At 43.7% G+C, this 27,960-nt stretch overlaps 5 protein-coding genes across 9 annotated transcripts; 4 read left to right on the top strand and 1 right to left on the bottom strand.

Annotated features, from left to right (window-relative positions):
* The first annotated feature begins 7 nt into the window (after positions 1 to 7).
* Positions 8 to 3,645, top strand: LOC131680990 (uncharacterized). Its single transcript, XM_058961698.1, has 2 exons — positions 8 to 3,555; positions 3,612 to 3,645. The coding sequence occupies exons 1-2, from the start codon at positions 8 to 10 to the stop codon at positions 3,643 to 3,645; spliced, it is 3,582 nt and encodes a 1,193-aa protein (XP_058817681.1).
* Positions 3,646 to 3,676: 31 nt separating this feature from the next.
* LOC131685436 (uncharacterized) lies at positions 3,677 to 6,213 on the top strand. 3 transcript variants are annotated; one of them, XM_058969143.1, is made up of 3 exons: positions 3,677 to 5,894; positions 5,953 to 6,011; positions 6,121 to 6,213. In XM_058969143.1, exon 1 carries the CDS (start codon positions 3,713 to 3,715, stop codon positions 5,633 to 5,635), a length of 1,923 nt encoding a protein of 640 aa, XP_058825126.1. In that variant the 5' UTR covers positions 3,677 to 3,712; the 3' UTR covers positions 5,636 to 5,894; positions 5,953 to 6,011; positions 6,121 to 6,213. The 3 variants fall into 3 exon arrangements, with proteins under 3 accessions (XP_058825126.1, XP_058825125.1, XP_058825124.1); XM_058969142.1 differs by having other exon boundaries at positions 3,677 to 6,011; XM_058969141.1 differs by having other exon boundaries at positions 5,953 to 6,207.
* A 2,656-nt stretch (positions 6,214 to 8,869) lies between these two features.
* On the top strand, positions 8,870 to 13,228 carry LOC131685434 (asparagine--tRNA ligase, cytoplasmic-like). Of its 3 annotated transcripts, none has more exons than XM_058969134.1 (4): positions 8,870 to 9,001; positions 9,092 to 9,197; positions 9,829 to 10,687; positions 10,977 to 13,228. In XM_058969134.1, the coding sequence occupies exons 2-4, from the start codon at positions 9,179 to 9,181 to the stop codon at positions 11,749 to 11,751; spliced, it is 1,653 nt and encodes a 550-aa protein (XP_058825117.1). In that variant the 5' UTR covers positions 8,870 to 9,001; positions 9,092 to 9,178; the 3' UTR covers positions 11,752 to 13,228. The 3 variants fall into 3 exon arrangements, with proteins under 3 accessions (XP_058825117.1, XP_058825119.1, XP_058825118.1); XM_058969136.1 differs by having other exon boundaries at positions 8,879 to 9,022; XM_058969135.1 differs by having other exon boundaries at positions 8,879 to 9,037.
* A 4,357-nt stretch (positions 13,229 to 17,585) lies between these two features.
* On the bottom strand, positions 17,586 to 19,523 carry LOC131682012 (zinc finger protein 737-like). Its single transcript, XM_058963142.1, has 2 exons — positions 19,402 to 19,523; positions 17,586 to 19,155 (listed from the first exon to the last, which is right to left on the bottom strand). Exon 2 carries the CDS (start codon positions 19,104 to 19,106, stop codon positions 18,063 to 18,065), a length of 1,044 nt encoding a protein of 347 aa, XP_058819125.1. The 5' UTR covers positions 19,107 to 19,155; positions 19,402 to 19,523; the 3' UTR covers positions 17,586 to 18,062.
* Positions 19,524 to 25,472: 5,949 nt separating this feature from the next.
* On the top strand, positions 25,473 to 27,926 carry LOC131685431 (asparagine--tRNA ligase, cytoplasmic). The gene is made up of 3 exons (XM_058969131.1): positions 25,473 to 25,706; positions 26,091 to 26,958; positions 27,018 to 27,926. Exons 1-3 carry the CDS (start codon positions 25,688 to 25,690, stop codon positions 27,790 to 27,792), a joined length of 1,662 nt encoding a protein of 553 aa, XP_058825114.1. The 5' UTR covers positions 25,473 to 25,687; the 3' UTR covers positions 27,793 to 27,926.
* Positions 27,927 to 27,960: the final 34 nt, after the last annotated feature.

The raw sequence follows: 27,960 nt of genomic DNA, 5'->3' as shown, positions 1-27,960 counted from the left end.
GGCGGTGATGCAGGTGGGCTTTGAACGTTTGTTGAAGGCGAAAGATGATCGGCATCTGAAGGAGCTCAGAGATCAACGGAAGAAATATGAACAGGTGTTGAAAGACACGGAGCGACGTGTGCTAGAGCGTGTGGAAAGGCAAAACTTAATTAGCTCAAGTGGGGGTGGATTAACGGCGAGTTCAACTGTAAATCAACCGGCACAGATGGTGTCCAGTGGATCGACTGGTAATCAAAACCCGAAATTGTTAGGTAGCAGATCAACAGCGAGTTCTACGAGTTATCATCCACAGCAGGTGGCAGGAGGATCAACAACAGGTGCGATCGGAAGTCAGCCGTTGCCATGGACGTTGGGAACCGGACCGACAGCAAGTTCGACGGAAAATCCACTGCCACAAATTAATGCACGAGAGGTGAGTCAGGGCAATGAGGCTCTAGCACATGAGTTGATGTTGCTGGAGGAGCAGCAGGCATTAGAGAAGAAACATATGGAGGAGCGAAGCCGCCTTTTACAACGGCATGCGATGTTCGGCGGAGGAGCAGCCGGTGGAATCGGACTGAATCCTCAGGCGACAGCATTCCAACCGATTGGTAGCGGGTTTTTCGGTGTTTCTTCGCTAAGTCAAGGTCAGATTTCAGCGCGTCAAGCTATCAACAAGGAGCTTCCCATATTTTCCGGCAACCCAGAAGAATGGCCGCTTTTTCTAGCAAGCTACGAGAACTCGACCAGGATTTGCGGATATAGCGACGAAGAAAACATGCTTCGACTTCAACGAAGCCTCAAGGGAAAGGCAATGGAAACGGTACGTTGTCGTCTGTTGCATCCTGCCAACTTACCGGGGGTTATAGCGACGCTGAGAACCCTGTTTGGGAGACCGGAAGTCATCGTCCATTCGCTGGTGAATAAGATCCGGGAAATGCCATCGCCGAAAGCTGAAAAACTGTGCACGCTGATCGATTTCGGAGTTGCAGTTCAAAACGTCTGCGCGACCATCACAGCTTCAGGTCTCGACGAGTATATGTGCAACGTGGCGCTACTCCAAGAACTGACGGAGAGATTGCCGCCTTCTATTAGACTGAACTGGGCGTACCATCGGCAGGGACTGAACAGAGTCACTCTTTCGGAATTCGGAGACTGGCTTGGGAAGTTAGTTGAAGCAGCGAGCATAGTCACGATGCCAACTCTCAACATCTCGAAACCAGAGAGACGTGGAAGGAAAGACGACAACTACATCAACGTTCACTCGGAAAGCAACTCTAGTTGCGAAGTTCTCTCGTTAGATCGCCCGATTACTGCATCAAAGGGCTGTCTCGTATGTTTGAACGAATGCAGCGGTCTGGACACGTGTGGCAAGTTTCTCGCCTTGGGCGTCGGGTCCCGTTGGACAGTTGTGAAAGAGCAAAGGTTGTGCAGAAAGTGTCTACGGAGGCATTACGGTGCCTGCCACGTGAAAACACCCTGTGGAAGAAACGGTTGCTCGTTCATGCACAACACATTGTTGCACGACGACAAGCGATATAACAAACGTTTGACTCCCGAACCAGCGCAGCAGTCTAACGAGAGTTCAACAACACAGAGCTGCAACACGCATTCGAAGAGGGCGGGAAAGGTTTTATTTCGGTACGTGCCTGTAACGATCTACGGTAAGGGAAAGCAAGTGACAACCTATGCTTTCCTCGACGATGGGTCGTCGGCGACTTTGATGGAGCACGGCCTACTGAGAGAATTAGATCTTAAAGGAACGCCCTATCCATTGTGCTTGAATTGGACGGGTGGCCACCAGCGGGAAGAAGATGAGTCAGTCTTACTGACGTTGAAGATCTCCGGTGTAAGTGACACTCGTGAAGTGTTCGACCTTCCAGAGGTTTATACGGTTAGGGATCTTTCTCTTCCGAAACAGTCGGTCTCAGTCTCGCAGTTGGCAACTAAGTACAGCTATCTCAAAGGTTTGCCATTGAAATCCTACGATGATGTCTCTCCACGGATCCTTATAGGGATGAACAATTGCCGCCTGGGTCACGCCCTGAGAAGTGTCGAAGGTGGTGAGAACGAACCGGTGGTGTCCAAAACCCGCCTTGGATGGATGATATACGGACCTTGCACCATGGAATCTGGTACGACGAACTCCGGCTATAGCAGTTATCACAGTTTCCACATCTGTCCCTGTGTTAGGGAAGAAGAAAGGGATCTGAATGCGGCACTTAAGGAATACTACTCAATTGAGTCATTGGGAATCTCTGGTTCACAAAAATCACTACATTCAAAAGATGAGGAGCGCGCGATTAAAATTCTGTCAACCGAAACACGACTGGTAGGGAATCGCTACGAGACCGGCCTATTGTGGCGCTATGATCAAGTACAGCTACCCGACAACAAGGGAATGGCTGCAAAGCGCCTAGCTTGTCTACAGAAGCGAATGAGACGGGAACCCGAATTAGCTGCGGCGATGCGATCGAAAATGCTTGAGTACGAGGAGAAGGGTTACATTCGGCGACTGTCGGCAATGGAGAAGGCGGAGAAACATTCTAACGACTGGTATCTACCAATCTTCCCAGTAACCAACCCGAACAAACCAGGGAAGCTACGAATCGTATTCGACGCGGCCGCCAAGGTCAACGGCGTCTCACTGAACTCGTTCCTCCTAACGGGACCCGATCAATTGGTGTCACTGCTTACAGTTCTGTATAAGTTTCGCGAGTTTCGCGTCGCCGTAGTGGGAGACATTCGGGAAATGTTCTTCCAAGTACAGATGAAGAAGCTAGACCAACGAAGCCAGATGATTTTGTGGAGCAACGGTAATCCGGAGGATGAACCCGAAGTGTATGCGGTAGCAGTTATGACGTTCGGTGCGGCATGCTCTCCAAGCTGTGCGCACTATGTCAAGAACCGAAACGCTGAAAGATTCGAAGAGCAGTATCCACGAGCGGTAGAGTGCATAAAGTATGAGCATTATGTCGACGACATGTTGATGAGTGTTGAGACTGAGGAGGAAGCTGTAAAACTAGCCAGCGAGGTACGATCTATCCACTCTCAGGGAGGATTCGAGATACGCAATTGGTTATCAAATTCCCGTTCGGTCATCGATAATCTGCACGAGGTCAGTACCACGGAAAAGAACATGAGCTTTTGCGCGGAGATGACGACGGAAAAGGTGCTCGGTATGTGGTGGGACACCACAACAGACACGTTCACGTTCAAATTATCACCGAAGCATGACGAGCAGCTACTTTCCGGAATCAGGATGCCAACAAAACGAGAAGTTCTGAGAACATTGATGGCTATATACGATCCGATGGGATTCATTGGTAATTTCCTCATCTACTTGAAGATCCTGATGCAGGAAATCTGGCGTTCCGGATGTGGTTGGGATGATGAAATCAACGGAAAGCTGGCCGAAAAGTGGCAGACGTGGATCGAAGCGTTGCCGAACGTCCATCAAGTTAAGATTCCTCGCTGCTACCGAATTATAACATCTGCCAAACCAGCCAACAATGTGGAATTGCATATTTTCTGCGATGCCAGCGAGAATGGGATGGCTGCTGTGGCCTACTTCAGGTTCGAGGAAGAAGGAAAGGTGGAATGTGCGATGATTGGATCTAAAACACGCGTAGCCCCTCTGAAGTTTCTCTCTATCCCTCGACTTGAGTTGCAAGCTGCCGTTATTGGAGCTCGTCTAGCCGACTGTATCGTCAAATCACATCGTATTAAGATCATGCGCCGTGTTTTCTGGACAGACTCCCGTGATGTGATATGCTGGTTACGATCTGACCATCGGCGCTATAGCCAGTTCGTTGCCTTCAGGGTCAGTGAGCTGCTGGATACAACTCAAGTGGATGAGTGGAGATGGTTGCCAACTAAGATGAACGTAGCGGACGAAGGTACGAAGTGGCAAAGGCTGCCAGACTTACGCCCTAGTAGCCGCTGGTTTCGCGCACAGGATTTTCTTTGGGAATCGGAAGCCGAATGGCCTGGTCACAATCGAGATCAAGGATCAACTGTAGAAGAAATTCGACCCAGTGTCCTACATCATACAGTTACCGAGCCGCTAGTGAGTTTCGAGCGCTTCTCCAAATGGAAACGTCTGCTGAGATCGATGGCATATGCCCATCGTTTCATCACGAATCTTCATAAGCGCATCGAAGGGGCCACCGCCGAGCTGGGACCACTAACGCAGGAAGAGCTGAAACTGGCGGAAAGCACAATTTACCGGATTGTTCAACAGCAGGCGTACCCTGACGAAATGCGCTTGATCCGTAGCAATAGCTCAGATGCCAGTCCGTGGAAACGTACCTTGCCAAAAAGCAGCTCGTTGTACAAGCTGAGTCCAGCTATCGATGAACTCGGTGTTCTACGGATGCGAGGGCGTATAAACGCATGCGAATGGGTTGACGAGGCGACCAAAAACCCCATCCTGCTTCCAAGACGGAATCCCGTGACTGATCTGGTGCTCGCTGAGTACCACGCTTCTTGCCGTCATCAGAATCATCACACAGCGCTGAACCAGGTACGATTGAAATTCAGCATCCCTCGTCTTCGTTCAGAGTTCGATCGTGTACGCAGAAACTGTCAGCGTTGTAAAGTCCGACAATCAAAGCCACAACCTCCAGCGATGGGAAACCTCCCGCTTGCCCGTATGGCAGCATTTCAAAGACCGTTCTCGTACACCGGGATTGACTATTTCGGGCCGATGTCGGTAACAGTTGGCAGAAGGGTCGAGAAAAGATGGGGAGTACTACTTACCTGCATGACAACCCGAGGTGTGCACATTGAAGTAGCACATTCGTTAACGACGGATTCTTGTATTCTGGCACTGCGCAATTTCATTGCGAGGAGGGGTTCCCCGCTGGAGATTATAAGCGATCGAGGAACTAACTTCATAGGAGCGTCGCGAGAGCTGCGCGAGGCCATGCAGAAAATCGACATGACGAAACTTATGGTTGAATTCGTCAGTCCTAACACAAAGTGGACGTTCAATCCACCGGCCGCTCCACATTTTGGTGGCTGCTGGGAGCGTTTGATCCAGTCGATTAAAAAGATCATGAACGATTTCGACGTCCCACGCCTGCCATCCGACGAGATTCTGCGATCCATGCTATTGGAGATCGAGATGATCCTGAACTCAAGACCGCTCACTGACATACCGCTAGAAAACGACGCGGAACTTCCGTTAACGCCGAACCACTTCCTATTAGGATCGGCAGACGGGACTAAGCCCCCGATTATCTTCGATAACGAACCGGCAGCCCTCAAGCGGTCATGGACGATGGCCCAGCTGTACGCCGACAGGTTTTGGAAAAGATGGGTGGCCGAGTACCTGCCCACGTTGACACGCAAGACAAAATGGTTTCAACCGGTGAGGCCCATCCAGAAGGGTGATCTGGTGCTAATCGTGGACTGCAATCTTCCACGGAATTGTTGGCCACGAGGACGTGTGGTCGAAGTGGTTCAAGCCAAAGACGGACAGGTTCGTCGAGTCACCGTGCAGACTGCGACTGGGCTTCTGGAGAGGCCAGCGACCAAGATTGCGGTGCTGGATGTCGGTGCTAACGGCGGTAAGCCACATGGACAGTGGCGTACCGGGGGGGAGTGTCACATCACTATGGATTGTGACGCACCTCTTATTACACCTCATTGATCGACCGGTCGAACAACCGCAGCTCCGACCCTGTACTACTTAGCTGTCATACATCCGCCGACCGAGAAGTGACACGTAGGTAAGAAAAAGTGCAAGTCAGAGAGTCGAATTAACGTGATAGCTGAAGTAGCGTGCAGGAAGAATTAATTTATTATCCTAGAGAATTATTGATTATTCTACTTATATCTAGAGTAAATACCTAGGGCAGTGATTGACATATCTTACACACGAAACATTTATTTAACAAAGAACACAGAAGGTAAAATAATCTTGTGAAAATCTACATATAAAACCTAACCTAAATCATGCATTTACAGTTAATAGTACGGATAGTTGCGTCTAGTACGGGCAAATAAGTATCACAAGGAAACTAAACGTGAGTAGTATAAGCATTGTTTGTTAAACCACACCTATGTCATACACACAAATCCCATGAAACCATGAAGGTAATTAATTATAATGAACTTATACCTTTATTCCCAAAGGGATTTTATAACCTCCCTCTACGTTTCGGTACAAATATACGAGAGTTACAAAACCGGAAATCATCTCCTTTATTGTCCGTTTACTTGCGCAACAGCTACCGTTTTCTGGCAAATTTTGACAGGAACCGAGCAAAACCCTGCACGGACAAATAAAACAACCCGCAGAATGAGTTCTTCTAACTTAAATTTAGGTAGTTTTGAAGACGGCGCCGGTCGTTGAGTGGTAAGCGTGACCGCCACTCATTCCAATTTGCCTGGGTTCAATTCCAGCCGAGGTCGTTGAGATTTTTCTGAGGTGAAAAAATCTGTGGTCACGTCTTCCTTCGGTCCCCGGTCTATGAGTTTTGGTGGATCGATATCTGGTCCAGATAGTGAAGTCACCTCTCTGGCGTCGATAAAGAAGAAGTGGTCCAACTTCTATACTCTTACTAACAAAAATATCCTCATATGATACTTGTGGAGTGCGCAGTAGTACATACGGCCTCTAGCAAAAGCAATTATCGGACTAACCATTCCTTCCCTTGCCTTCCGCGATCTACGTTCGGGTCTGGCCGGGCCGGCGCCGGTATTGAGGATTAGGATTACCAGGAGTTGCACATTGAAAGATGTTTCGCTACTCCCAAGCATAATTATCTACTTATTCTCTGTGCAACTTCAGCTAGTCCAGATCGATAACGGAGTAGCAGCCAGGGGTGGTCGCATAAGCTCAAGCTCAAGATTAAATTTAGGTAGTTTTGAGTCTTGCGTTGCTTTCGCACTTATTAGTGTTCTTAAAAACAAAGAGATTCGACTCAGTCTAGGCCTTCCATGGAATAAGGTACTTTTGAGTTGTTTGAGGTATACTCAAAATTAGGTAGATTCAACTTAAATTTAGGCATATTTTACTCAAGGTTGAGTGTAAAAAATATGTCAATGAGTTGTGGTTTTTTTTAGCACGAATCGAACAAAACATCTTACAAAGATGTGTCAGGAAGGGTACAGAAATCTTGACCGTATATTCCTGGCTGGATTCTGGCTAAAAGTGAGCAGCATCGGTTAGTTTAACCGCTGTCAGAAACGGTTGTTGCATTTGAGCGAATTCTTTGCCAGAATTCTCGCACAAATCGCGCAAAATACTGGCTGAAACGCTGCCAGAATCAATTTCGCTTTGCTCAACTTTTGCTAACTTTCTGCTTGCCACGGTGACTGGGAAGTTAGCAAGAGCAAGAGAAATTGATACTGCACCGTAAAGTTCAGCCGGAAGTGAGCCGGAATTCCGGCTGGTTCCAGCTAGTATTCCTGCTCCAGTGACACAACCGATTCTACACGCAGAATTTAATTTATGCATGGATAGCATACTTTTCTATCTGCCTCTCGTTTCTTCTGCTGTAAATTTTATGCATTGGACATATTCGGTCTATCCACTCATCGAATGCTTACCAGAAGTATATGCATGAAAATGCATAAAAATCACAGCAGAAGAAAAGAGACCGGATTAAAAAGTATGCTAACTATGCATATTTTTATTTCTCAGTGTAGTTAAAATCGCTTGTGCCCACCCACTGAGACGTCCAAAAAATTGTTTCAAAATCGTTCAACACGGGTCCAACGATGGACGTTTGTTGAACGGTTATTTGGACGTTGTCCAAATTGGTCCAACGAACGTCCTTCATTGGACGATTTTGAAACCAACCGTTCTTAGAGGGCACCCACTGAGACGTCCAAAAAATTGTTTCAAAATCGTTCAACACGGGTCCAACAATGGTCGTTTGTTGAACGGTTATTTGGACGTCGTCCAAATTGGTCCAACGAACGTCCTTCTTTGGACGATTTTGAAACCAACCGTTCTTAGAGGGCATCCTCTAAGAACGGTTGGTTTCAAAATTGTCGTTCGTTGGACCAATTTGGACAACGTCCAAATAACCGTTCAACATACGTCCATCGTTGGACCCGTGTTGAACTATTTTGAAACAATTTTTTGGACGTCCCAGTGGGCAGTTAAACTCATTCCGGAACCGGTTCGGATTTCTGAATGGAGTCAGTATGGATTCCAAATCAAATACAACAACCGATTCCGACTCAGAATCGGTTGTTGCATTTGAGTTGGAATCCATATTGACTCCATTCAGGATTCCGAATCAAATTCCGAATGGTTTGACCGGGTGTCACAAGCCGGCATACTAACTGCAAACAGCCGGAATTCAAGCTCATTTCCGGCTGAACTTTGCTAGGTGGCAGTTTCTAGTTAGAAGCGGTTGTGTCACTGGAGCCGGAATACTAACTGGAACCAACCGGAATTCCGGCTGAAATTTACTGGAAAGGTATTTTTGGCTTCCTACTATTCGTCTCTCTCACTCTCTATTCTCTCTGGGGTAAATCTTCCCAGTCAAACCCATTCCGGGACCGGTTCGGAATCCTAAATAGATTCTGTATGACCACCAGCTCAAATGCAGTAACCGATTTCGACTCCATCAGTTTCAAAATCGGTTGTTGCATTGAAGTTGGAATTCATCCAGGATTCTGAATCAATTTCCGAATGGTTTAACCGGGAGGCATCGTTTCCCTCTAAGAACGGTTGGTTTCAAAATCGTCCAATGACGGACGTTCGTTGGACCAATTTGGACAACGTCCAAATAACCGTTCAACGAACGTCCATCGTTGGACCCGTGTTGAACGATTTTGAAACAAATTTTTGGACGTCTCAGTGGGTTGTGCCATATCTTTCTTATCTGTTGATATATGTATAGGTTTATAAGGTATATAACTCTTATCAAATTTTCGTATTTGTCATTAAACTACACCGGTGTTGTCGTTGCTATACTCATTCAAACATGCGTGTAATCAGCCTATCTTTTTTGCACTACACTGTTGTAGCACCAGGTGAAAACGAAAATGCTATCAGGTATATACGCAATTGTTTGATGTAGTGTTGGATTCTGTACGTTTTCATCGTATTTCATCATACTCATTATGCTATTATATATTCTGATAGATTCCAGCTCAATATTGTGAATATAAAGTGACATACTCTGTGTGATTGATTGATATTTGCTAAACATCACACCCACAGCACGGAACGATGGAGAACCTAACCATAAGTGAGTACATACTTTTGCAATTTACTATCACTTGCCATGAGAGGAATTCTTATTATTGATCTGACGTGGTTGAATTCAAAATTTTATTATGCTATATTTGTACCCTCAAGTGCAAAGACTGGTTTTACCAACAAATTATCACCCTAGTGAGAAATTTTGGTTTTTACCAAATTTTCCTCCTTAGGGTCAAATATAGCATAGTGCTTTCGCATAGGCCTGCTAAGCCAAGACAAGTTTCGGCTTCACTGTGTCTCATCGGCATAAACAGAACTTCTGCTCGAACGGGACTTGATTCTTGATCCTAGTTTTCTCTTTCTCTCATCCATCATCACTAGCATTGACTCATTCTGTTTTGTGTGTGCGTTTCTTATGTACGCACACGGTGTACGCACACGGTGTTTAAACCTAAGTTTGTACATCGTTCGCTTGGGTTCGGTGTTCGATGCGAACCAGTACACAAAGGCAAAGCGTGTTTGAGGTTGAACGCGTGCACGAAATTTTGTACACGGGTGCAAACTTGTCGATGTTCATGGGAAGACTGCCTAGATGTATTTAATTCATGTTTGATAGATCGAGCCCTGACGTTTATAAAATATTTAATAAATGTTTGTCCATCTCACCCTATCTCCAGACGAACTGTACACTTCGGAAAAGCGTGGCGATGACAAATCCGGTGATGGAACTGCGGAAAATCCATTCAAAACAATCCTACAAGCCATGAAGCACGCCGGCGAGGAACCTTTCCCGACAATTTACGTGGACGCCAAGGATGAAAAAGCGGGATCACCCTACGAGGTTGCAGCTAAATCTCAGCTCAAAAAAAATCAGAAGCTCTGGGTTCGCGATAGTTTCAAAAACGTCGATAAGCTGAAGCGCGAAGAAGATGACGGTAAGAAGCGAGAACAGAACCTGCAGGAAGCAAAAAAGATCGTCATCAGTGAAGATGTGTCGTGGTCTACGGCAAAATTGATCAAGATTAGACAGGGTTGTGAGAATCGTGGTATTCGCGTTAAAATCTATGGTTGGGTTCACCGTTTAAGACGGCAGGGGAAAGGATTGATGTTTATAACACTTCGCGATGGAACCGGCTTCTTGCAAAGCGTTCTCAGCGATACCCTGTGCCAGACTTACAACGCGTTGGTTCTATCGACTGAATCTTCGGTTGGACTGTTCGGTACATTAAAAGAGGTTCCAGAGGGCAAGTCCGCTCCCGGTGGACATGAACTGCACGTTGATTATTGGGAGCTAATCGGATTAGCTCCGTCCGGTGGGGCGGATTCCATTTTGAACGAAGATGCTAATCCTGATGTGCAACTCGATAACAGACACATTATGATTCGAGGCGAGAACACTTCCAAGATTCTCAAGATGAGAGATGTCATTTTGAGGGCATTCAGGGAGCATTATCATGAACGTGGTTACACGGAGGTAACGCCGCCAACGCTGGCGCAAGCACAAGTTGAAGGAGGCTTTAAAATGGACTATTTTGGGTAAAATATTCAAGTTCGCAATATTAGTATTTAACCGAAGACTCCATATCAAGAAGACTGGCAACTCTGTCCAGAATCCGGAGACAGTAACAGCAACGCCACTTGCGGGTAAAGGTGGTACTTTCCATAGTGATGCACACACACATATACATTTTTACATAAAGCTTCCTCCCTTCTTCCAATAGAGGCGCTGTAACCTCTGTCGCTTCCCGTTTGTATGGGGGAAGGAAAGAGATATCAGTCTTCTTGATATGGAGTCTTCGATTTAACCAAAAGTCATACTTTTCAGGACGCAAGCATTCCTGACGCAAAGTTCACAGCTATATTTGGAAACCTGTCTGCCGGCATTGGGCGACGTCTATTGTATTGCTCAAAGTTACCGGCCAGAGCAGAGTCGAACTCGCCGCCATTTGTCCGAATACAGTCACGTTCAGGCGGAATGTTCTTTTATTACATTCGAAGAGCTACTCGATCGGCTAGAAGATTTGGTAGTAGATGTTGTCGATCGAGTACTGAAGTCTCCGTGGGGTCATCTAGTGAAGGAACTTAACCCGAACTTTACGCCACCGAAGAGACCCTTCCGTCGCATGACCTATATTGATGCAATTGACTGGCTGAAAGAGAACAACGTTACCAAGGACGATGGAACTTTTTACGAGTTGATTGATGATATTCCGGAGGCTCCGGAACGAAAAATGACGGATCAAATAAACGAACCAATATTGCTGTGTCGATTTCCTGCAAACATTAGATCATTCTACACATCTAAATGTGAAGACGACCGCCGGTTAACCGAAGGAGTTGACGTTTTGATGCCAAATGTGGGAGAAATTTGCGGAGGTTCGATAAGGTGCTGGGACCACAACGAGCTGATGGAGGGTTATAAGCGGGAAGGAGTTGATCCGAAACCTTACTATTGGTACATCGATCAACGATTGTATGGCTCACAACCACACGGTGGGTACGGGTTGGGATTGGAACGGTTCATGTGCTGGCTGCTCAACAGGTACCACATTCGTGAGGTTTATCTATATCCGAGGTTCTTGGGAAGATGCACACCCTAACCAGCGATTATGCGTCAAATTTTATTGCATTTGTCTAAACAGTATTTTTTAAATGCTAGAATTTCACTAAAAATAAAGCATTAACCATTGACAATTCTCACTGTTGTCACTACCCGATGACTCGTCGGTCTGATACAAATGTAATACAGAATCCACACAGAAGTCGGAACCGGTTCCGGACTGGTTTGACTGGGTAGTGGTACAACCAAGGGGCAAACACTAGCAGCCCTCTAAGAACGGTTGGTTTCAAAATCGTCCAATGAAGGACGTTCGTTGGACCAATTTGGACAACGTCCAAATAACCGTTCAACGAACGTCCATCGTTGGACCCGCGTTGAACGATTTTGAAACAATTTTTTGGACGTCTCAGTGGGAGGTTTGAGTGCGTCGCACAGTGGGACGGAATCAAAAAAAGCCATTGATTGATATTTGTGACGAAACTATTGGCTACCCGGATAGAATTTTACAATAGCATTTACCCTACAAACCAGAGATGCCAGGTTCAAATGTCTGCAATAATAATTTTAAAGTCGGGGAAGAACAAAAAATGTCAGGAAAGCTAGTGTGTTTCTGTTCCGCTACTATTTCAGGATCGAGTGAATCTAACACAGCTCTGGAGTTCGACGAGAACTTTAGCAACTTGAATCCACCTTGCTCGTGTACCTTTATCACGCGCTGAACCATTTCGATTGCCGCTTCCTCTGTGTCAGCACAATCAAAATAATCGTCCACATAATGTTGTTTGACTATAGCTCGTTCAACACCAGGGTACTTTTTTTCAAGCTCTTTTGCATTGAAGTTCTTGATGAATTGCGCCATCGATGGAGACGAAACAGCGCCGAATATCATCACCATCATAGCGTACACGCTGGGAGGGTCCATACGGTTCATACCACGCCATAGGAAACGTTGGGAGTTTTGATCTTCTTTACGGATGAGTACTTGGTGAAACATTTCCTTGATATCCACAACGAAAGCAATCCTTTTCATTCTGGCGCGAATCAGAATCGCAATCAGTGGTGGAACTAAATCGGGTCCCTTCAGTAACAGATCGTTCAGAGAAAACCCATGTGACTTTGCTTTGGCATCCATGACCAAACGGAACTTCTCGGAGCTCACCACACTGAAGTGTGGCAGGTACCAGGTGTTCGATGTTTCAGCTATTTCCTCAGGCTCCAATTTCCTAGCGTACCCCTTATCAACGTAGTATTGGGTTTTGTTGCAATATCGCTCAGCGAAATCGGGGTTTGAGTCCATTTTCTTCTCGATAATCTGGAGCCGACGTAGCGCTTGTGGTTTGCTATCCGGGAAGTCAAAGTTGTTGTATTTGTAAATCTGGCCTACCTCGAATCGTTCCCCAAGCCGTTTGATCATGCGGTTGATGATATCTAGTTCATCTGCTGTTTTCGCCATCTGACCAGACATCCCAAAATTTTCAACTTTGTACATTTTCTTCACCAGATCAGTAAGTTTAACGTCATCATTTTCTGAGCACAGGAATGCATGATGTTTATTCGATCCAGTAATGGTCGGATCTATTACTCCATGGATCGTCCATCCCAGGTGACGAGTCAATTGCAAGCCTTGAAGCGAATATTGCACCGTCTTAAGAGGTACAATCAAGCCCGTATTATTCGAGCCAATCAGTGTACAGGGACAGGCATTCTGGATCGCAACTAATTTATCATCGTCTAACATAGGATACAATCGCTTGGTATTCGCAACGTCGAATTTCACCGGAGGTAGAGCGATATTCTGCACAGTTTGAATATTGCTAACGTTATACCATTTTGCTTGCTCCGATGGTCCAGAAATGCAAAACGACAGCATCATCGACTGTTCTTCCTTGTGCAAAATACCATTAGTCCAACGATAGGACACAGGAGCTATCGGTCCTCGCAATCCAATATTCTCCGCAACTGCAGCATCCATCATCGACAGAGACGAACCTTCATCGAAAAGTGCAAATAATTCTACTGTGCCTCTCGGACCTTGGATCCTCACCTTTCCTACTCGGAGGAGTGTATTCATATTTTTGCCATGGACATTGCATACATTCTGCTGACTATTATACGTGTTCGTACGGCTGTACTTCGAGTTCCTCGCAGAATCGTCGGAGTGGACTAACTCGTGGTGATTCTTCTTGCAGATTGAACATTTCTTCTCGGACTTGCAGTTTTTTCTTGAGTGGTCTAACTTCAGGCAGATGTAAGACTTTGCAGGAATTAGCAGCAGACCGATGTTGAGCAACAGACAGCTTATGAAACTGTTCACACTTGTCTAGACCAACGTGGGAATTTGCCGAGCACAAAGGACAAATCTTTGTTCCTTCATCGTCGCGACAGTTGACATTCAGAACCATCGGTTTCGGCTTGAGCTGGTAGCTGGCCTTCTTGGCGCTAAATAAAGGATTGAGACTTGCAAGTTGGTTGTCCATTTCATCCTCCAACCAACGCGAGAAAATGTTAAACTCGATAGCGACGCCTTCTTTCATCAAAGCGGCCTCATGCCGAACCCACATCTGTTTGCTGAAAGCAGGTAGTTTATCAGCCAGGTGAGAGATAAGTTCGGGATTCATCAGGTAGTTATCCGTCTTCGCGTTGGTCATCGTACCAATTATCGCATTATAAAAGGCACGGAAAGATTCGATGTTACCTTCTTTTACGATCTCCAGGTTTCTTAGCGCTTCCAGTCTATTTGCCACCACCCATTCGGTGCGTCCGAAGTTTGACTGACCTTTTTTTGTCGGGTCCGGAACCATTTCCAGACACCATCTCTTTCTCAGGTCAGCTACACGTGACCCGACGGTCAATAGGAGAATAAAAGCACTTCCCGATCACTTCACTCCAGCTTGCTTCATCCGAAAGGTCCCGAACAGAAAATTACAGGAAAGTTACTGCGCCCGAATTAGCCGAGAAGGCGCAGCGAAGGCGAACATTGAGCATACCAGTGGAGAAGCCGATTAACGCACCATATCGTGGTGCCTTCAGTCCGCAGGTGACTAGCCGAGAAGGCGCAGCGAAGGCGAGCAGCGAAACTACCAGCGGACGCATCTACTAGCACACCATATCGTGGTGGCCTCAGTCCGCAGGCGACGTGCCGAGCCGGCGCAGAGAAGGTGAACAGCAAGCAGTGGTAGCAGTAACGACCAGTAGACGGATTTCCATGATGCCAGTTTACACCAGTCTTCGACACAGTGGGCCGAGGAATCGGTAGACGGAGCCTTCAACGGAACCCGGTTAAACATGATAGTATAGTATAGCCTGTGACGTTAGTGTTAAATGGCCCTGTAGTCGTAATAAATTGTTAAAGCATGAAAGTGTAGTAGGTCTCTTACAAATAGTAGCCATTTTTATCGTACTTGTTACACGTGTCTCTTGTTCGCTAATTCCGGACTCGAAAGGAGTCTTAAGGCCTCGCCCTGGTTGTCGTTCAGAAAACATCAAAAAGCGCAGCTTTTGAGCATCCCTAGTTGTGAGATTTGGTTGGCAGTTCGCTTTCAAATTGATTTCTATTAGCGGGGTAAGTGTGTGTGAGCTCCCACTTGATGAGTAATTACTCTCCTGGTGCGTACCTACTGGTGCAGAGGTTTACAAGCCCTTATTGACCTTTCCCAAATTTAGATTATATACTCTGAGCAGTCAGTGGCTACACAGTCGTTGGTAACATGCCGTTCATTGGTTTTAACCGCTTCCAGCCAATGGTTTGTTAATATAAACTGAAGTTTCCCGCATTTTTTTTCTGCAAGACTTCTGTTAAATCCAGTGGAAAGGTTTCTAGTGACTGCCGAATCTCTCGGAAGTGATTTTGTGTTCCTCCCATGGTTTGCAAAAATTTGCAGTGAAAAGTAATATATTTGATAGGAAATCGAAGATAATTGCTCGGTAGGTCGTTTCTCCTGTTGTGTTATGTATTGGTAGGCAAAAGTATCGTTGGAATAGTGTAATTTGACGTAGTGATTTTATCGTCACATCACAATTATTTTACTATATGTGCGCGAGCTACCAAAAAAATGTTCCCACTTAGCATCGACAGCGCCATCTGAACTTGACTAGTTGATGCAACGATTTCACTGATTCCCAGTTAAACTCATTCCGGAACCGGTTCGGATATCTGAATGGAGTCAGTACCCGGTCAAAAAAAAGCGAACTAAGATCGTCAGGCGATTTTAATACTTTGAAGTTTGACTCAACTCGCCTGTGCTAATTGCCCCTAGGAACAAATACTATTTGCGAATGCGATTTAAAGGCAATTTCAATACTTAGACGACAAATTTTCTGGCGGCTGCAATGGACTTGGTTGTTTTTGCATTTTTCAAACATGGCGGTTAGTGTTATCCACATTATTCATATTATTTATCTTATTAATTCAATAATTTTTTATTGTTTTATTCATGTTAATTGTTTCATTTGTTTTAATCATTTTATTAAATTGTTAGTTTTTCCCAGTTCATATATTGTTCAGTTTCTTCATTTTATTAATTCGGTTTAGTCAGTTCTTTTAGTTATTGGATGACAGTTAGTTAGCTTGAAACAATTTAGTTTACTCTCTTAATTTCATAACTTTTTTAATATTGTCTGATTTTCATTTGAGCTAATTTGATTTGTTTTATTAATTTGATTTATATGGATCATTCTATCCATTTTATGAATAACTTTTTTTTGTTTCATAATTGTTTTGATTTTTGGTTTGTTTTGTTATTGTTTTTTAATTTATTCAGTTTATTATACGTGTTATACGTGCAGGACTCGAGGCTGTGCTTGTCTCACATATAGTTGTTTGCCAGCTTTGCGTGCGTTTGGCAAATTAATGAATAATACAACAGTTATATGTATGAGAGGTGCTCATCCCACTGATGGGTGGATTATATCGGTTTTATGTATACATGTGTGTATATATGTGTATGTGTTTATGTGTGTATATGTACATATAAATGTTCAAAAAATGGTTGCATTATACACGGGATTGTTTTGTAGTGTACATATATAATCTATTAATGTGAAAAACTGATACTTCTGGATAGAAGTCAGATCTTTCTCCAATTACAGCTCCTTGGAGATCTCCAATGGAACAACTTACACAAGTCCAACAGGCAGTGACACCAGACTAGGAGAAACGGAAGCGCTGAGGAAAACACGGAGTCTATCGGTTCTTTTTTATTATTTCCCCTTTTCTTCCTTAAATAAGCAGGAATTCAAGAAATGTGGATGAGAGTTAAAGGAGACATAAATGGAAGATATGAATGAAGGCAGAAAACTGAAAAAATGGTAAGTTCTAGTACACATGTGTTATGTTATATATACAAATTGAACCATTATAATAAATACACGTCGATTTCCTGCTTAAATGGAATCGAAAGTTTTACTGTAATGTTACAATCCAATTGATACAAACATTACAGTAAGGCGGGGCTAGTTGATGGAACGATGACCTCGGAACATGTCTGGCACTGTACACGAAATGGGTCATCGGAAAGTCAATTGAGCTAACACCTTCCTAAATCCGTGAACCAAGTTATTTGCATGAATGTTTAAATACATGCAAACATCTTTTTTCTGTAAATCACTACCAGCTAGTGGGAGATAGGAAGGTTAACACACACACACACACAAGACTTCTGTTAAATCCAGTGCAACTTTTTACCATAATAATGAAGAAGATTCGTATTCCGGTGCTCATTTTGTCGAAAACTTTGCAGAAATTCAATATTCGTCGTAAGTGCTACCTTTGCTGAAAAAAGCCTTATATGCAGCGTCGTATGATTCTGAGGCCCGAAAAAAAGACCTATGTGAAAGGACCTATAATTTTTAAAAGGACGCATCATTCTAAAGCGCTTAAAAACTACATTAGCACTAAAAATTTCATGTTTTCAGTACTATTCACCTAAAGAGCATAGTCCTTAGACTATATTGGCATAATTGTTCCATCAAAACACATATTTGTTCTCTAATAGGGATTTGTTTTAAGTCCATGAAACTTCAGCCTCGTTTTTCTCAGTTCGAGCTCAATGTCACTTAGGACCTTTTGAATAAGTACTCTTGAGTTAATCTAAGGCCAAACAGACAATCCGCTTGGCTTTCGCTCTAGTATCATTCCTTTGATTGCCTGCAAGAAGGTTTATCGCATCCTACTGTCAGTGCCTAAGAGGTCAGTACTAGCCCCAGGCCCAGCACAGCTCGCCACCACTCTGTCAGCGGCCTAATACGTTAGTTGGATGAGCATGGTCCAACCAGTGAATCACGATCGCGTAATACTTTGCCACACACCTTGCACCACCGACTGGGTAAATGCATTGCTAGATATACTATATTTTACGAGTGCTTTGATATGTGCGTGATTCCATGTCGCTGTAGATTTTGCTTCAACAAGAATTCTTTGCCACACATATCGCATTTGTACGGTCGCTCACCTGTGTGAGTTGCAGCATGTCGCTGCAGGTTCTGCTTCGTAATGAATTCTTTGCCACATATATCACATTTGTACGGGCATTCGCCAGTGAGGATGGTAAGGTTTTGATCCAGGTGATGCTCCTGAAGAAATTCGTTGTACGTATGCAAGCGTTCACTATTGTGAATGCGTTTGTGAGACGTCAAGTAACTTCGCCGGGCGAATAGTTTACCACACATTTCACATTTGTACGGGCGCTCGCCAGTATGGATGGTAACGTGCTGTTGCATGTGATGTTTATGAGAGAATTCTTTGTTACAAATTTCACATTTATACCGGCGCTCACCAGTGTGTGTGGTATCGTGTTGCTGCAGGTGATGCTTCTCACGAAATGTTTTGCCACATATTTCACATTTATACTGCCGCTCGCCAGTGTGCGTGGTAATATGCCGCTGCAAGCGCTGCTTCCACGAAAATCTTTTGCCACATATTTCGCATTTATATGGCCGCTCGTCCGAATGAGTAGTACCGTGTTTCTGCAGACTCTGCTTCGTCGAGAATTCTTTGCCGCATATATCACATTTGTACGGGTAAACGCCAGTGTGAATGATAACGTGTTGGTGTAGTTGATACTTCCGAATAAAATTTTTGCCACATATTTCACATTTGTGTGTACGCTCGCCAGTGTGATTCGTAACGTGTCGCAGCAGGTCATGCTTCCCAATGAATTCTTTGTCACACAGTTCGCACTTATGTGGCCGTTCACTACTGTGAATGAGTTTGTGTGCCTTCAAGTTACCCTGCCGGGTGAATGTTTTGCCACATATATCGCACTTATACAGAGGCTCGCCCGTATGGATGGTGAAGTGTCCCTTCAGTTGATTCTTCTTAGGGAAGGCTTTGCCACATACCTCACAGTCGAATGACCGATTGCCGCAGTAAGGTTGCTTCTGCTGCTTCGAGGACATGTCTGTCTGATTCTTGAACTCCGATTGTGGCTCTGATGTTAGAAGATTGCTGCAAATACAATTGCTATATTAAGTAATTTGTAATTTATTAATCGAACGAGAGCCTGGTGGATAAATCTTTGGCTGGACAAGAAGGAAAAAGAAATATTTTCTGATTTGAAACTAAGCTAATATTGACAATTTTAACGGTTATGTAGTGTGTAGTTTACGCAAATTCAACCAGCTCCCCTTATTTTTCAGTGAAGGAATGGTCTATATTTACAAAAAATAACTAAACTTAATGTTTATCATTTACCTGTAAATATTTTATGATGTGGGAATCGTGACAGAGATTTTATAAAGCTATCATTAATGGTCAGTTTAGCCATGAGAGCTGCCAGTTAGGAATGCTGACAGATTGATAATTATCACATATAGATCAATGTCGTATATACAGGTCTGGCAAAGATGGCACTTTGGTATTCGTAAGATGAATCGTACATGAGTGGTGTGAGTGATCACAGTATAAATTTTTTCGATGACGCAGATATTTGCAGATTTTTTAGTTTGGCTGCAGATATTTGCAGATTTTTTAGTTTGGTTGCAGATATTTGCAGATTTTTGAATATAAAGGCTTTTGGTTACACTAGCTTTCCTGACATTTTTTGTTCTTCCCAGACTTTTAAAATTATTACTGCAGACATTTGAAAAAAGTACCTGGCATCTCTGATAGATACCAGGTTTATTTAAATTGATTTTTTTACTGGATACGTGATCGACACCTGCTAAATCTTTTCTACGGTTGACGCTTTCAGTATAGCTATTATGTAATTTAATTAAGAAATATTTGGCAAACTAGTATCAACTTTGAAGAAACTATTTGTTTATTAGATATTTTCAACGATTTCAGTATTATAGCTATTCCATGCGAGAACTTTTGTCGGCTGATTACTTTTGTTTATCTCTTTTGACGTCCCATCTCAGCGAACAAAGATTCCCAGTAAAGTTCAGTCGAAAATGAGCCAGAATTCAGGCTGGAACCAGTTAGTATTCCGGCTCCAGTGAGCCAACCGATTCTAGTTAGAATCGGTTGTGTCACTGGAGCCGGAATACTAACTGGAACCAGACGGAATTCCGGCTCATTTCCGGTTGAACTCTACTGGGCTAGACCCACTGAGAAGCCCAAAAAATTGTTTCAAAATCGTTCAACACACCCACTGAGACGTCCAAAAAATTGTTTCAAAATCGTTCAACGCGGGTCCAACGATGGACATTTGTTGAACGGTTATTTGTATGTTGTCCAAATTGGTTCAACGAACGTCCCTCTACCCACTGAGACGTCCAAAAAATTGTTTCAAAATCGTTCAACACGGGTCCAACGATGGACGTTCGTTGAACGGTTATTTGAACGATGTCCAAATTGGTCCAACGAACGTCCTTCATTGGACGTTTTTTAAACCAACCGTTCTTAGAGGGTAAGAACGGTTGGTTTCAAAATCGTCCAATGAAGGACGTTCGTTGGACCAATTTGGACAACGTCCAAATAACCGTTCAACGAACGTCCATCGTTGGACCCGTGTTGAACGATTTTGAAACAATTTTTTGGACGTCTCAGTGGGGTCCTTCACAACCCAGGCACAGAGAACAGACGTCCATCTTCAGCATTCAACTTGTGTAAAATCTCTAACGGTTTCGAAGGTAGTTTGGACACAGAGAACAGACGTCCATCTTCAGCATTCAACTTGTGTAAAATCTCTAACGGTTTCGAAGGTAGTTGGGATATCCAAACCAGGTGCGCTGCTGTCCTCATGTTTTTTTGTGGCTGAGTTTGACAGAATTGCCAGCATTTATTCCTCTACCCAGTCAAACTAGTCCGGAACCGGTTCGGACCTCCAGCATGAATTCCAGCTCAAATGCACCAACCGATAGAGTCGGAATCGGTTGTTTTCTTTGAGCTAGATTCCATACGGAATCCATACAGGATTTCGAACCGGTTCCGGTATGGATTCGACGGATAGTTGGGATTGGTTGGTGTGGCGGCGCTAGTGTTTATCGTTTATTAATTCAAATGTTTACACACGTTTTTTAAATATTTTTGTTCGATCATGGATGTCTGTTCTCTGTGGTTTGGATATCTAAACCAGGTGCACTACTGTCGTCATGTTTTTTGTGGCTGAGTTAGACAGAATTGACAGCGGTTATTCCTCTACCCACCCTCTAAGAACGGTTGGTTTCAAAATCGTTCAATGAAGGACGTTCGTTGGACCAATTTGGACAACGTTCAAATAACCGTTCAACAAACGTCCATCGTTGGACCCGTGTTGAACGATTTTGAAACAATTTTTTGGACGTCTCAGTGGGCAGTCAAACTAGTTCGGAACACGTTCGGACTTACAGCATGAATGCCAGCTCAAATGCATCAACCGATAGAGTCGGAATTGGTTGTTTTATTTGAGCAAGATTCCATACTGAATCCATTCAGGATTTCAAACCGGTTTCGGAATGGATTTGACGGATAGTTGGGATAGATTTGTGTGGCGGCGCTAGTGTTTATCGGATATTAATTCAAATGTTTACACATGTTTTTTAAATATTTTTGTTCAATCATGGATTTCTGTTCTCTGTGACCCAGGGACAACTTGACAGATAGTGCTTGTTTCATATATGTACCACCGATTTGATTGTGGCGCTAGTATGCCGTCTCTGTACGAGTTCCACGAACAACGAAACGAAAAAGATTCAAGAGAAAAGCGTGTTTCGTTACGTGTGTTGTGAACGCCGTCAATGCGGCTAGAACGACATTTAGAAAAAGCGTATTCCGTGGATAAAGAAAACTATTAATAGAGGATAAATTTATCCCTAACTGGAAACAGTCGGCAAAATTACATAAATCTTATTATAAATTTAGCTGGGAGTTGTTATTTTTAGCAACCGGCTCTTTTCCTTTCTAAAAATGTTTTGGTTTTCTTGTTGTGCAAAGTTTTTAATCGATAAATCATTGGTCCTTTTTCCTCGAGAAATATAAATGAAACATTTTGGCCAATGAAAGTAAATCACCAAGATTAACAATTCGTGAACCTACGACATCTTGTTTCAAGTTCATTAAGAACGTCAAGAATTCTAGTATTATGATCGGGAAAATATACAATATATGTATGATTTTCTACACATTTAGCACAATTGGTTTTGAATAGAATTTGTGAGTTTTTATCAGAATTCTGACAGCAAACCTGTAGTGCTCAGTTTCAGCAAGAATGCTGCCAGGAATGTTCAATTTTGTTCGACTCCTGCCAGAGTTTTGTTTGACTTTTGCAATCATTCTGTCCGGAAGATATTGCGATCGTTTTGGTGCGGATCTCTTCAGAATTATTCTGGCATTTTACTCGGGCTCCGGTCTGATAGAAACCTAACGGAATGGCATCTATCGGAGGATTTCATGTCTGGGGGATGTTGATTCGGTACAGAAAATTTTCGGAATTTCCTATATAGGTGGAAGTGGTTTGATTTTGAAAATCATCTTCTTGTATTTTCGAAAATCGATTTATTTTATGTTGGGTTTTTTAAATTCAAAGCGGAATCTATTGGGGTTTTCGATTGATTGACATCGGTGTAGTGGAGTGCACTGAAACTGCACTGTTTTTGCACTTGCTAGCAGAAGTGCAGAAAACTGGGTATGTTCTATCACAGAGAACAGACGTCCATCTTCAGCATTCAACTTGTGTAAAATCTCTAACGGTTTCGAAGGTAGTTTGGATATCTAAACCAGGTGCGCTACTGTCGTCATGTTTTTTTGTGGCTGAGTTCGACAGAATTGACAGCGGTTATTCCTCTACCCAGTCAAACTAGTCCGGAACCGATTCGGACTTCCAGCATGAATTCCAGCTCAAATACGTCAACCGATAGAGTCGGAATCGGTTGTTTTCTTTGAGCTAGATTCCATGCAGAATCCATCCAGGATTTTGAACCGGTTCTGGAATCGATTTGACGGATAGTTAGGATAGGTTGGTGTGGCGGCGCTAGTGTTTTTAGTATATTAATTCACATGTTTACACACGTTTTTTAAATATTTTTGTTCGATCATGGATGTCTGTTCTCTGTGGTTCTATTGACACTTCTGCTAGAAAGTGCAAAACCAGTGCAATCCACTACACCGGTGTCAATCATTCGAAAATCCCATATCACAGAGAACAGACATCCATGATCGAACAAAAATATTTAAAAAACGTGTGTAACATTTGAATTAATATACGAAAAACACTAGCGCCGCCACGCCAACCTATCCCAACTATCAGTCAAATCGATTCCAGAACCGGTTCGAAATCCTGGATGGATTCAGCATGGAATCTAGCTCAAAGAAAACAACCGATTCCGACTCTATCGGTTGACGCATTTGAGCTGGAATTCATGCTGGAAGTCCGAATCGGTTCCGGACTAGTTTGACTGGGTAGAGGAATAACCGCTGTCAATTCTGTCGAACTCAGCTACAAAAAACATGACGACAGTAGCGCACCTGGTTTAGATATCCAAACTACTTTCGAAACCGCTGGAGATTTTACGCAAGTTGAATGCTGAAGATGGACGTCTGTTCTCTGTGCCCATATGTTTCTGATTAGGTATGGTGGAATGAAATTTTTTTACAAATGTGGAAAATAATAAATGGGATGCGCCTTTTTCAAATTTTGCTTCATTCGAGCCGCCATGACATCACCAAATCACCACAAAATCACAGAGAACAGACGTCTATCTTCAGCATTCAACTTGTGTAAAATCTCTAACGGTTTCGAAGGTAGTTGGGATATCCAAACCATTCAGTCATTCATTCCGGAACTGGTTCGGATTTCTCCATGGAGTCATTATGGCTTCCAACTCAAATACAACAACCGATTCCGACTCAATCGGTTGTTGCATTTGAGCTGGCATCCATAGTGATTCCATTCAGGATTCCGAATGGTTTGATAGGGCAGGTGCGCTACTGTCGTCTTTTTTGTGGTTGAGTTCGACAGAATTGACAGCGCCCACTGAGACGTCCAAAAAATTGTTTCAAAATCGTTCAACACGGGTCCAACGATGGACGTTCGTTGAACGGTTATTTGGACGTTGTCCAAATTGATTCAACGAACGTCCTTCGTTGGACGATTTTGAAACCAACCGTTCCCTCTAAGAACGGTTGGTTTCAAAATCGTCCAATGAAGGACATTCGTTGGACCAATTTTGACATCGTCCAAATAACCGTTCAACGAACGTCCATCGTTGGACCCGTGTTGAACGATTTTGAAACAATTTTTTGGACGTCTCAGTGGGTTCTTAGAGGGCGGTTATTCCTCTACCCAGTCAAACTAGTCTGGAACCGGTTCGGACTTCCAGTATGAATTCCAGCTCAAATGCACCAACCGATAGAGTCCGAATCGGTTGTTTTTTGGGCAAGATTCTATACTGAATCCATTCAGGATTTCGAACCGGTTACGGATTGGATTTGACGGATAGTTGGGATAGGTTGGTGTGGCTGCGCTAGGTCGTTAAATCATGATAAATACAAAATAAAATTTTTAGGTTTTGTCCGGCTAGGCGACACTGTGCGTCGTCGAAAGTCGGTCCAACGAACATCCTTCATTGGACGACTTTGAAACGACCCATTTAAGTTCAGTCGGAAAAGGAGCCAGCTTCCGTAACAACCGATTCTAGTTACCCACTGAGACGTCCAAAAAATTGTTTCAAAATCGTTCAACACGGGTCCAATGATGGACGTTCGTTGAACGGTTTTTTGGACGTTGTCCAAATTGGTCCAACGAACGTCCTTCATTGGACGATTTTGAAACCAACCGTTCTTAGAGGGTTTTGGCTCAAATCCAAAAACCGATTCTATTCCAATCGGTTGGTTGCATTTGAGCTGAGACCCGGTCAAACCATTCGGAATTTGATTCGGAATCCTGAATGGAGTCAGCATGGATTCCAAATCAAATGCAACAACCGATTCTGAGTCGGAATCGGTTGTTGCATTTGATTTGGGATCCATAATGACTCCCCACTGAGACGTCCAAAAAATTGTTTCAAAATCGTTTAACACGGGTCTAACGATGGACGCTTGTTGAACGGTTATTTGGACGTTGTCCAAATTCGTCCAACGAACGTCCTTCATTGGACAATTTTGAAATCAACCGTTCTTAGAGGGTCCATTCAGAAATCCGAACCGGTTCCGGAATGAGTTTAACTGGGGATCGACATAACCGCTTCTAATTAGAATCTAGATTGTCAATAGAGCCAAACTTCCGACTGAAGCCAACCGGGACTCCGACTCATTTTCCTGCTGGCTTTACCGAGTGGGGCTGGAATCTGATTCAATTTTGTGGTGAAACAAAAATGGTATGCGTCAATATCAGACCTGCATTATCGACGTTGGATCGTCATAGCGCCACATCTCTTTTCTTTCGGTAAGAGTAATATTTAGCAGGAGGATAGTGTAGGATCGGGTTTCTCCGGGTTTTTCTCCGGAATTTATCAAAATATTGTTTTCTGGTGTGAATTACAGCTGAATATTGTTAATATAAAGTGATAAACTGTGTGTGACAGATATTTGCTACAACTTACACGCACGGCACGTCACGATGGAGAACCTAACCATAAGTAAGTACTTTTGGAATTCACTTGCTAAAAAATTTGGTGTGGTTGCATCCGAGGAAACAACGAAATAGAAAAGGAACTGATCAATAACTAGAATTAAAGTTGGAAAAATCGATACCTTAGTTCGACATAAGATTTTACCAAACGTAACAATTTTGTGGCCAGTTTCCTAAACCGATCCGGTTAAAAACATGATGTTTCGGTTCAAATCACTGTTTTATTAATATAATTTTGCACAAATTGTTTTTGGGATAAAACATTCATTACTAGAGAATTTTCTAAATCAAAGGAAAATTGAATGTAAAAAGTAATAAGATTGCATCAGCTTCCTACTTGCCGGAAAGTGACTAGTTCGTAATCATTTTGATCGAATTTTTCTCACTCCAGACGAACTCTACACCTCGGAAAAGCGTGGCGATGACGAGTCCGGTGATGGAACGGTGGAAAACCCGTTCAAAACAATTCTGCAAGCCATGAAGCACGCCGGCAAGGAACCTTTTCCGACCATTTACGTCGACGCCAAGGATGCAAAATCGGAATCACCCTACGAGGTGGCAGCCAAATCTCAGCTCAAGAAAATTCAGAAGCTTTGGGTTCGTGATGGCTTTAAAAACGTCGGTAAGCAGAAGCGCGAAGAGGATGATGCCAAGAAGCGGGAACAGAACCTGCAGGAAGCGAAAAAGATCATTATCAGTGAAGATGCGTCTTGGTCTGCGGCCAAATTGATCAAGATTAAACAGGGTGGTGAGAATCGTGGAATTCGAGTTAAGATTTACGGCTGGGTTCATCGGTTAAGACGGCAGGGTAAAGGATTAATGTTTATAACGCTTCGCGATGGAACCGGTTTCTTGCAAAGCGTTCTCAGCGATACCTTGTGTCAGACTTACAACGCGTTGGTTCTATCGACTGAATCTTCGGTTAGACTGTTCGGTACGTTGAAAGAGGTTCCAGAGGGTAAGTCCGCTCCCGGTGGACATGAACTGCACGTTGATTATTGGGAGCTAATCGGATTAGCTCCGGCCGGTGGAGCGGATTCTATTTTGAACGAAGATGCCAATCCTGATGTGCAGCTCGATAATAGACACATTATGATTCGAGGCGAAAACACTTCCAAGATTCTCAAGATGAGAGATGTCATAATGATGGCCTTTAGGGAGCACTATCATGACCGTGGTTACACGGAGGTAACGCCGCCGACGCTGGTGCAAACACAAGTTGAAGGAGGATCGACTCTGTTCAAACTGGACTATTTTGGGTAAATAGAAATTTTTCTTCGCATTAGAAATATTTACTCATACAATAAATACATTTTAGGGCGGAAGCATTCCTGACGCAAAGCTCACAGCTGTATTTGGAAACCTGTCTGCCGGCATTGGGCGATGTCTACTGTATTGCTCAAAGTTACCGTGCAGAGCAGAGTCGAACTCGTCGTCATTTAGCAGAATACAGTCACGTTGAGGCGGAATGTCCTTTTATAACATTCGAAGAGCTACTTGATCGGCTGGAAGATTTGGTAGTAGATGTTGTCGATCGCGTACTGAAGTCTCCGTGGGGTTATCTAGTGAAGGAACTTAACCCGAACTTTACGCCACCGAAGAGACCCTTCCGTCGCATGAACTATACCGATGCTATTGACTGGCTAAAGGAAAACAACATCACCAAAGATGATGGAACTTTTTACGAGTTTGGCGATGACATTCCGGAGGGTCCGGAACGAAAAATGACGGACCAAATAAACGAACCAATAATGCTGTGCCGGTTTCCCGCGGAAATTAAATCATTCTACATGTCTAAATGTGAAGAGGACCGTCGATTAACCGAAAGCGTTGACGTTTTGCTGCCAAATGTAGGAGAAATTGTCGGAGGTTCGATGAGGTCCTGGGATCACGAAGAGTTGATGGAGGGATATAAACGCGAAGGAATCGATCCTAAGCCTTACTACTGGTACATTGATCAACGAGTGTATGGCTCACAACCACATGGTGGGTACGGGTTGGGACTGGAACGGTTCATGTGCTGGCTGCTCAACAGGTACCACATTCGTGAGGTTTGTCTATATCCCAGGTTTTTGGAGAGATGCACACCCTAAGCAATATTTGCATTTATGCTTGCATTTGGAACTTCTGAAATTGTTCAGCTTATTTATTTCTATGAGCAGCATTTCTAAAAAGGTAGAATTGGACACTTTTATTTCAAGAAAAATAAAACATTTGTCGTTCTATACCAACATATTTTCATTACATCTAATAAAGCAACA

Source organism: Topomyia yanbarensis, chromosome 2, assembly GCF_030247195.1.
Source record: "Topomyia yanbarensis strain Yona2022 chromosome 2, ASM3024719v1, whole genome shotgun sequence".
Taxonomy (NCBI): domain Eukaryota; kingdom Metazoa; phylum Arthropoda; class Insecta; order Diptera; family Culicidae; genus Topomyia; species Topomyia yanbarensis.
This window is presented reverse-complemented; position numbering and strand designations above follow the sequence as displayed.

Coding starts and splice junctions, on each gene's coding strand:
- LOC131685431 (XM_058969131.1), top strand. Junction 26,959..27,017: donor TTCAAACTGGACTATTTTGG/GTAAATAGAAAT, acceptor AATACATTTTAG/GGCGGAAGCATTCCTGACGC.
- LOC131685434 (XM_058969134.1), top strand. Junction 10,688..10,976: donor TTTAAAATGGACTATTTTGG/GTAAAATATTCA, acceptor CATACTTTTCAG/GACGCAAGCATTCCTGACGC.
- LOC131685436 (XM_058969143.1), top strand. CDS start 3,713: ATGCGCCGTGTTTTCTGGACAGACTCCCGTGATGTGATATGCTGGTTA.
- LOC131682012 (XM_058963142.1), bottom strand. CDS start 19,106: ATGTCCTCGAAGCAGCAGAAGCAACCTTACTGCGGCAATCGGTCATTC.
- LOC131680990 (XM_058961698.1), top strand. CDS start 8: ATGCAGGTGGGCTTTGAACGTTTGTTGAAGGCGAAAGATGATCGGCAT. Junction 3,556..3,611: donor GCTGCTGTGGCCTACTTCAG/GTTCGAGGAAGA, acceptor AAACACGCGTAG/CCCCTCTGAAGTTTCTCTCT.